At 38.3% G+C, this 10,288-nt stretch overlaps 1 protein-coding gene across 1 annotated transcript; it reads left to right on the top strand.

Moving 5' to 3' along the window:
- On the top strand, window positions 3,498–9,404 carry LOC18772936 (U-box domain-containing protein 13). Its single transcript, XM_020565602.1, has 4 exons — window positions 3,498–3,952; window positions 6,404–6,520; window positions 6,922–7,377; window positions 7,799–9,404. Exons 1-4 carry the CDS (start codon window positions 3,683–3,685, stop codon window positions 8,954–8,956), a joined length of 2,001 nt encoding a protein of 666 aa, XP_020421191.1. The 5' UTR covers window positions 3,498–3,682; the 3' UTR covers window positions 8,957–9,404.

A 10,288-nucleotide genomic window follows, 5' to 3' on the forward strand; every position in this document is an offset into this window, starting at 1 on the left:
CAAATAGTATTCACGTGTGCGTGTCTGTGTTTTTTTTCCGATTTTCTACGGCGTTGTTTTTTTTGCCCAATCAAAACAAGCACGGTGAGATAAGGCTCCGGCATCACCTACGTGTGATGCAATAAGTTCCCACAGTTTAAGGAAAGGCCGTTGCGCAAAGCACCAGGCTTCGTTACAGTCATCTGCGCTGTCCTTTACGGCGGGTCACATGCACCTGCATCACCCCCGCCCTGCCGCTGTCTCCTGTGCCCCACACGGGGGCCCCACACGTGCGCATCGACGGTGCATATAATACTTCCTTACATTATTTCTTCTCAGAGATGCACCGAGTATCATGAGATCCCAAACCGACGGCTCTGATTCGTCCTCAACTCCGAGACCCGATCCTGCCACGTCGGACAGCGCAAAGGGATCATCATTGCCTACACGTCGACCATGTGCCGCAGTTTTCGCCTTCCTCGTGGGACCCCACTACTGTTCTCCCCTCGTGTTGTTTGATCCGACGGCTGGGAACAGTTTTAACAGGGCTTACGAGGCTCTTGAGCCGAGCCGGATGGCAACGGGGGGCCAGCCAGCCACTGTGGCGCTGCCGCGTGTCTATGTGGTGTGGAGTGAAGCGACGGTCTAGCTTTTCCCACCACCCACCCGATTCATGTGGCCCACGTGTATATGCGATTCTGATATGGCAGGCTGTGTACACACTGGGATAGGGATCGGACGTCTCAAAAATCCCGTGAGCTTTCTACGTGTACGGGTGGGATTTATCTTCAGAAAATAGTCAAAGGCTTCTAGGTGTAGCCCCAGCAAACCAGTTTTTCCAGTGAGGTCCATTTGGATTTTGTCTGTGATCAATCCTAGTGCAACAAATGGATCATTTTGGTCAGTATGTGATTTTTTTATGTCCACCTTTTGTATCGAATATATGTTAATATTATTTAATATTCATAACTTTTGAACGTGACATTATAAAAAAAAAGTTAGGATGTCGTCAAGTCAATTTATTGATTTGACAGAATTGTTATTTCTCAACATTTGTGTGGTAAACAGTAAATTATATAGTTTCAAATATCATAGTTTAGATACAAGTGGTGTGGAGTTAATTATTGATATTTGGTTCTATGTGTACCCAATTATTTATTTTGACTTGAATGAAACCATACAAACGCTACAAAACAAAATGCCTTGTCTCCGTAAACAATCTCACATTCGCTTTTAAATTTCTGGAATTCTATCGTTCACACCTTTGTCACATAAAATAACAAGGTTTTATTATGAGAACTGTTATACACACCTTAAAAGAGGAGAACAATTTGTATATTACGGGTTGCTATTATCTAACTAATCGCATTTTTGTCACGCTGATAAATTTTGTATATAGCATAATGTAATTGGTTGGGGATAGCAAATTAGTTCTATCCCCGTACCATGCAAGTTCTTTTAAAAGAGGTTTATATTATGTTGCAAGAAGCTTGTGTTCAATTCAATCTTAATATAAATGTATATAAGTTATATATTATGTGTGCCTCATAATTCGATAACCTTTTAAAATATATATATATAGTTTACCTCAAATTGTATAAGAGACTTGCATAAAAACCTTTTCTTGAGTATGAATAACGCTTCTCTTGATTAAGGTTGAATGAATCTATGTAATTGGGCGGGTCCAACGCTCCGCTTATTTTTCATCACAATTCAACCTCATAGAGAAAATGTCATAATTTTGCTGCACTTTGCACCCGGCACAAACAAAGGGAATGACTTCTAGGAAGGTCATCAATGGAAGACTAATAAGGACCCAAGAAAAAAGAAAAAGAAACAGAGGCCTTTACCAACTGTCCCAGGAGTTGTTTTGTTTTATGATTTGCTAAATTGTATAGATAACACATGTTGTCCTAAAAGCATGTCAGTCCTTTGCAGTTTTTGCACTAAAACCGCATCTCAAAATATCTTATTTCAGACCGAGCTTCCTTTTGAATTAAACAGCGACAAAGAATTACTACTTTAACATTTATTTAATTGATATTCCCCACAATCTCAATCAAGGCCTCATACTAATTGCCATTGTTTTTGATTGCCACTACAAAACGATGTTGCAGTTCTTATAATTTAATGCAAGTTGGCTTTATTTTATCTTTAAGCATAATTAACTCTTTGTTAATGCTTTAGTTAATTGTGTCGTGTCGTTACATGAAACCATTTCATGTGCTTGGCACATTGCATCAGATACTTATAATACATCAGTATTGTAGCACGCTTTATATTAGTGCTCGACGCAATGTATTAGACACGGCAAAACTTCTTTTATTATATTTTATTATTTCTTCAACAAATTTGAACCAAATTACAAGTCTTAATTAACCAAATGTAAAGAAAGTAACATTTGAATAGAAAATGTATCTGTCACAATCCGAATATTGTATTGCATTGGACAGCTAAGATTGTTCTGGAATAATTGTAATTTGGAAAGTGGGATTGTTTACGCGTATGGTTTGAGCGAGGCATTATCCAAATATAAATATGAAAAAGTAAAGCATAAGGACTTGTTGGGTATTTGGTGTATGTCCCACATCGGAGGAGCACTTTTTTACATGCCATAATTGGAATGTTTCCAACCATGCAATATATGCATGGCTAGCATTTTAATTTTCTTCTTTTTCGTAGCGTGTGTGCAAGAAATTTGTTGCCTCCATGGTTTGACTGGCCGACATGGTGTTGCCTAATTGGTGCATGCTTCCTAGAAGATGAAATTAACGTTGGCTTGGTCTAGTCTCTCTTCTTCTTTGATTAGACTTTTGGGCATATTTCTTCAATACTCTACTAGTTTTTAGTCTAACGATACGTATTTCAAGTTTGAATTTATCTACGTTGATATAAAAGAAAATCGTTAATCAAGATGATTTTTACTTAAATATGTACTCTGTATATTCACAATATATAATTTTCTACCTTCACTATTGTTAAACATGGAAAAAAAAAATTCCTAAAACCAAAATCAAACTATATTGGATTAGACTGAACTGTATTATACTATGAGGAGGCAGAAATCTAAATCATAGGATTTGTGTCAAAGAATCGTAATACAATAGAATAGTAGTTGCATATAGGTGTACCAAACAAGAAGCACTTTGACATGTAACACTATTTGGGTTAATTATTTTTTCCAAGATTAAATTAATTCTGTATGTAACTTTTTTCTTTTGTGAATTTTATATTTTACATTCCTAATTGAGTTAGAGAAATTCAACGGCGGTATATCACCACTTTGTGTTTTTTTTTGTTTTTTTAATTTACCGGCGGTAGCTAAACCTAAGCCAAATAAACCGTCCGCCTACCGTAACACCAACCAACCAACCAAACTTCAGCCGAGTCGACCAACTCCACGGAGCACAGCGCAGCTAAAGTTTAATTCCCAACCCAACAACAACTCAACCCTGGTTAAGAGCCGACTCAGCGACTCAGATTGACTCGTAGCCGCGCCACATTAAAAAACTCTCTCTCCCCACTTCCCTTCTGCTCTCTCTCTCTCTCTCTCTCTCTCTAAAACTCTCTCTCTGACTACGAGAGACGACCCAAGACCCTGCTCTCATTTTGCAGTGCCCTCCCTCTGCCTTAAGCCCAGACTTTGCAGAACCAAAAACCTTCTGAAACGCTGCGTTTCAGCTGAGATCGGCGAAGACGAGCTATGGAGAAAGACAAAGTCGCTCTGGTGCAGAGCCTGATCGACCTAGTCAACGAAATAGCTTCGATCTCCGACTACAGGTGCACGGTCAAGAAGCAGTACTGTAATTTGGCGAGGAGGTTGAAGCTGCTGACGCCAATGTTCGAGGAGATTAGGGATAGCAAGGAGGCGGTTCCTGGGGAGACTCTGAAGGCCTTGCTTTCCTTCATGGAGGCTCTGGAATCGGCTAAGGACTTGCTCAGAATCGGAAGCGAAAGCAGCAAGATTTACCTGGTGTGTGCGTATCATTCGATTCTCTTTTTCAGTCGTCCTTGCATTTTTTGTTTGTGTGCGTTTTATTATTGGCCTCGATGATTTTGTTGTTTTGATTTTTTTGATTTTTTTTTTTCTGTTTGGTTACTGAGAAAATGCGGGAAGGTGAAGGAAAATATTTTATTATTATTGAATTTGATACTGCTCTATTTGTTGCTTCCACTGGATTATTGAGTAAATTGTTTGTTACTCGCTATTGACTGCTGTGGAAGCAATCAAAGTAATAGCATACTAACTTCAGATTAACAAAACAGTTGTGTTAGGCTTTGCTAAATTGGAATACTAGTTTTAGTTAAAAGTTTCAAGGGTTCCATATTTTTGCTATAATTGAGATTTATAGTTCTAATTTGTTATCAATTGCTACATTCTCAGCAATCAAATGTTAAAAAAAAAAAAAAAAAAAGGTTCCGTTAATTGAAGTTCATTGCTGCTTTCCTGTGCTTAGTTTTTCCTAAAATCAAGTGATACTAGTTAAGTTTAATTCGTTTGTTTGGAAATTTTCGCACTGAATTGAATTGTGGCTTCTTTAATATTTAGACGAGGAAGACTTGAGTGAAGTTGTTGGATAATTAAAGTAACGAAATAATTTTATATATGTTTACCTTTTTGAGACTCAGCAGAAAGTTCCCAAACAGATTCCTTAACAAAAAATTCTTAGTCTTTTATTTGGGTGCAGTGACATCTTTGTTTTGGTGAAAGTTTTATTTGATTTTGGGGATTTTTCATCTCAAAGTAGAATGTCATGCTTAAAAATCTCAATGAAAAGTTTCTCTTTGTATGAATAGAATGTATTTGCATTAGTTTTTAGGGTGTCCGCTTTCATGTCTGGGGTTTGAGATGTTCCTATTATTCTTTCATGGGTCCTTACAGTTCGGTCCTTTTTGTCTCCATCAGTTTTATTAACTGTATCAAGATATAGTACTTAAGCATTGTTGTGTCTCTTGTTATGGTTTAGGCTTTTGTCTGTCTTCATGGCTTCACCTACTGAGATGAGTGGTTTTTGTATTAAGATTTAGGTGGTTGTGAATGGAATTGTCAGGTCAGAATGGAATTTCACTGGTTGGTAGTCAGAAGTGGGAATCCATATTTTTGTGTGGAATATCCTTGGTTGTTTGGTATCATGTACTTGGTAGAAGGTTCCTTCTTGCATTTCTGAGAGTGATGGTACTATAACTAAGTCAACAAGATTTTGGTTGTTCTTGGTCTTGCTTTTATTTGCGGAGGAACTTTGGTAGTTGATGTTACACCACTTTTGGGGAAGATATTCAAAGTAGTTTGTGGGCGAGAGATGAACATATTGAATTTAGCAGTTCTTGAAAACCACCACTTATGGGCATTATCTTCTGGGGCTTGCTAGAATTTTCTGATTATACGTACACCAAAATTTTGATTTCTTTAGCGTGTTCTAGCTGTTAATTTCCTGCATGGTGTTAAGGTTTCTGTACGAAAGTGTTACTACTTAATTTTGGGAAGAAAAGAGAAAAACATGCAGCTTCCCTCAGCTGTGTAATGAGCTATCTTCCGGCTTGAAAAAGGCTGCATAAAAATAAGACAGAACAGTGTTTTGATGGTTTCTTCGTGTGCTTCGAGGAACTTAGTACCATAGTATAAAATGCCCACTAACTGTTGAAAAGGGCTATGTGGAGCTTTGAGAGTGAATATGATTTATTGTCAGGAATAGTACTGCATGCTACAGGGGATAAATATCTAGACATGGTTTATGATGAATTGGAGTTACCATCTCTCCTTTATGTTTCTGAATGTCTTGTCTCAATATCTCTCTTGCTCCCTATCTTGTTTTTTGGTCATTCTTATTCTCCCTGTTACTAAAAATAAAGAAGCAAAGTGATACACATCTTGATCCTAAGATTTCCTAGCAATGGCTGAAATATAGTGAATATGGGTTCGAGGATTGATATTATTTTATAGATTGAGATGAGAAGGGAATAAGATGGCTAAAAATATCATGTTTTGAAACACAATTTACATAAATTGGCTAAAACAAACTGGGAGTGTTCCCAGACTCTCAGTATAAGTGGTTGAGATTTGAACTTCAATTTCAGAAAAAAATTTGTTAACCATGTCTTAGTTAATAATGTGGATAGGAATACTGAATTACAGTGAAGATTGATACGAAACATGCCTGTGTGAGTAGACTATTTCATATTATAAACTCTGAGGTGGTTTGTGTCATATGGTCTATTTGTCAATGTTCTTTTGTTTTCCGTACTTTGCATGGGTGGGGTCTGTTGAATGTTCCCTGTTTTTCATTGTTAAAGGTTTTTAATAATTAACTCAGCCTTAGATTTTAAAAAAACTACTAAGATTGCTTCAAAGTTCAAACTTCTAGTCATATGATACCTTGATTCTCTCTGTCTCTGTCTCTCATGAACCTTTTCACCCTACTTGCAGGTCCTGGAAAGGGAGCAAATTATGAAGAAGTTCCATGAGGTGACATCTCAGTTGGAACAAGCTTTAAGTGGAATTTCCTATGAAAATCTTGACATATCAGATGAAGTTAAGGAACAGGTATATATTCATCATTGAACAATCCTGTAATTGTTTTGGGATGTGATAACCAGGGATCACAATGTAATAGTTGTTTTTTTGTTTTCTTTTTCTGGATATAGCTTCACATGTTTACTTTGCAATCCTTGTCCTATATAAGCTGACATTATAATGAGATGCCAGATTCTTCCTTTCAGAATTCTTGAAGTATTTTCTTTAAAGTTTATTTAAACATCTTTAGATTGCATGTGCACAGACACACACACAGACATTTAACCATACTATGACTTGCAAAACTTATATATATGTGGTACAACAAGAATTTGAGTAGGTCCCGATTCAGAGCTCCTAAATTTATTTGTTATATTATATTTGAGATTTTTCAGTTTAAAATATATTCTTTAACTGTATCATTCATCCAGGTTGAACTAGTTCTTGCTCAGTTCAGAAGAGCCAATGGAAGGTTTGATTCACCAGATGTTGAGCTCTATGAGGATCTCTTATCCCTTTACAGTAGAAATGATGCAGCAACAGATCCAGCTGTCCTAAAAAGATTGGTTGAAAAGTTAGAATTGGCAGGGATAGCTGAACTTACACAAGAGTCACTAGCCTTGCATGAGATGGTTACTTCCAGTGGTGGGGATCCTGGAGAGAGCATCGAGAAGATGTCAATGCTACTGAAAAAAATTAAGGATTTTGTACAAACAGAAAATCCCGACTTGGATGCTCCTGCAACAGAAAAGAATATATTAGCAAGTTGCAGTGGACAAGCATCTACTGACAAAAATCACAAGGTTCCCCCAGTTATTCCAGATGATTTTCGCTGTCCAATATCATTGGAGTTAATGAAGGACCCCGTCATTGTTTCAACCGGGCAGGTATATGCTTGCTCTTTGATACCCACAACTCAATTGTTCCTTTTTTCTTATTCCTTCATGTTTCATTGGATGTTATTAGATGTTTTTCTCCATTCCATTTTCTGTCGTATGGCTATCCGATGTCAATAACATGTTTCCACGTTCCTGTAGAAAATTGTTATATTGAAATTTGTTTGCTACATTATATCCTGCTGTTGGGTCAATGATTCGCCCATTTGAGATCAGCCTGGTTGTCTTCTGTTAGTTCCTTCATATGGTTTGTCAGAACAAAACCAAAACTTTTTTATTACGAGCTTGAAAAGATGTCACAAAGACTGGATACTTGTATTCCTATATATGGGGTTAATTTTTTATGAATACATTTGAAGTCCATGCCCCGGGACACAATCCAATTTAAAAGATCTTGTTTCCACTGCTGCAGACCTATGAACGTTCCTGTATTGAAAAGTGGCTTGAAGCAGGGCATGGGACATGTCCGAAAACGCAACAGAACCTCTCTAATACCACCCTCACACCGAACTATGCTTTACGTAGTCTCATAGCCCAGTGGTGTGAGGCAAATGGCATTGAACCACCAAAAAGACCCAATGCTCGACTTAATAAAACTGCATCTGCCTGCTCGCCTGCAGAACGTACTAAGATCGAAATTCTCCTCCGCAAGCTGACGTCAGCAAACCCCGAAGACCAAAGGTCTGCTGCGGGTGAAATCCGGCTTCTTGCCAAGCGCAATGCAGATAATCGTGTGGCTATTGCGGAAGCTGGTGCAATCCCCCGGCTCGTTGGCCTTCTTTCAACCCCAGACTCCCGCACCCAGGAGCATGCTGTGACAGCACTTCTCAACCTTTCCATATGTGAGGATAACAAAGGAAGCATCATATCCTGTGGAGCAGTTCCTGGTATTGTTCATGTTCTCAAGAATGGAGGCATGGAGGCTCGGGAAAATGCAGCTGCGACCCTTTTCAGCCTTTCTGTTGTTGATGAAAATAAAGTTAGAATTGGTGCTTCGGGAGCCATTCCACCACTTGTAACATTGCTAAGTGAAGGTACTCAAAGAGGAAAGAAGGATGCTGCTACAGCACTTTTTAACTTGTGCATTTATCAAGGGAACAAGGGGAAGGCAGTAAGGGCTGGTGTTGTTTCAACACTAATGCAGCTGCTGACAGAGCCTGGAGGTGGAATGGTGGATGAGGCACTAGCCATTCTAGCAATACTGGCCAGTCATCCTGAAGGGAAATCAGCCATTGGAGCTGCCGAGGCAGTGCCAGTTTTGGTTGAAGTTATTGGTACTGGATCTCCCCGAAACAGAGAAAATGCAGCTGCAGTTTTGGTGCATCTTTGTTCCGGAGACCAACAACATATAGTAGAGGCTCAGGAACTTGGGGTGATGGGTTCATTAATGGAGTTGGCACAAAATGGCACAGATAGAGGCAAGAGAAAGGCTGCACAGTTGCTTGAGCGAATAAATCGGTTTGTTGAGCAGCAGACACAGCATGCTCAGGCACAAGCCAAGGCTCAATCCGAGACTGAGACCCAGCAGTCACAGCCACCACCCTCCACAACAAATGCTGTTGACAGCTGATAGTTTATTTATTTATTTTATTTGTTCACTTTCTATTTGCTTGGTTTCTTTTGTTCTTTTCAAGTCAAAAGAAGCGGCTTTGCTTTGGCAGGGGGAGGTGGAAGATCACCTTCCAAGTCTGTAAGTTATTCATTTTATTTGTGTGGGATGAGACTATACTTTCAGGGGTTCTTTATAAAGAGCATCAATGGGTAGGGGGGTTAAAAAGAAAAAACAAAAGGAATGAAGGGCTGAGATATATATCTGACATTTATGTGAAAATTGTACCATTGTAACATGTACGACTGTAATCATCCTCAGTTTTTAGTGAAGAGATGTTGCCTGTATTGAATCCAAAACATATTGGTCTGAGAGATCAAAGTTACATATATTGAAATTCAAAGCTTCAAACATCCACAGATATGTACAATTTTCACATTCAATGAGGACTCTTTTTTGTTTTGTTTTTTGTTCTTTTGTTTCTGCTGAAGATATGTTGATTCATTTCCCCCCTTTCTTTCTGTATTAGGTAACTTGAAGGGCAGTGCCATGAGGAAATTTTATGGTTTCATTGTCACTCGATGTCACTAATCCATGTGATATGACAGAATATGGAAAACATTTTTATACTTTAGGGTAATACTATGTGACCGTATTACGATGAAACCGAAAACTTTGTCAGTGCCGTGCCTATGGCTTAACCTGGGACGGACCTTAAAGTCAAAGGTTGGGGATGTTACTTTGATTTTGTTACCAAGTTGTTCCTGCTAATACATGAGAGTTCCTAATCCGAGCCACAAAAGAAATGGACTGATTCTGTCCTAATCAGACCCATTTAGCAAATTTCAATCCGGAAGTAATACTTTGGTGGTTCTGAAATCTGAATGGTGTTGTCTAGTCTGAGAGCTTTATCTGGCTCACGCAAAATGTTGCGTCTGATAGGGCTAATAAGGCTAATAACAGTTCTCATGGTGATCTAGACTGATTTTGCTTAAAAAGTTGTAGCTTTTGGATTTTGATTGGAAAGCCTTTTGCCACTCTTTCTTCAAGGGGTATGTGAAATCAGGCTGTGATAGGAGCCAGCAGCATGTGTATAATCTGCACAAAAACAGCTTGGAACAGAAGGGTGTCTCAAAAACTCATATACAATAAAATCTCAAAAAACGAATTCGTGTGAAATCCTTGGTATTTTTTTTTTTTTTTTAGTCCCTACAAAATCAACAATTCCATGAGCCTGGGCTTCTGTTGCTGAAATAAAAACATTTCTTTCCATGTTTTCGAATACAACCTATAAGGGTTTGCCATCTCAAGATATTTTATGTCTTTTTTTCAATATGTGATATTAGAATCCAA

This window comes from Prunus persica, chromosome G6, assembly GCF_000346465.2.
Source record: "Prunus persica cultivar Lovell chromosome G6, Prunus_persica_NCBIv2, whole genome shotgun sequence".
Taxonomy (NCBI): domain Eukaryota; kingdom Viridiplantae; phylum Streptophyta; class Magnoliopsida; order Rosales; family Rosaceae; genus Prunus; species Prunus persica.

What these genes read in the sequence shown, in the direction of transcription:
- LOC18772936 (XM_020565602.1), top strand. Translation starts at nt 3,683, where the DNA reads ATGGAGAAAGACAAAGTCGCTCTGGTGCAGAGCCTGATCGACCTAGTC. An exon ending in AAAGCAGCAAGATTTACCTG is followed by an intron (nt 3,953 to 6,403) that starts GTGTGTGCGTAT and finishes CCCTACTTGCAG; the next exon opens with GTCCTGGAAAGGGAGCAAAT. An exon ending in CAGATGAAGTTAAGGAACAG is followed by an intron (nt 6,521 to 6,921) that starts GTATATATTCAT and finishes TCATTCATCCAG; the next exon opens with GTTGAACTAGTTCTTGCTCA.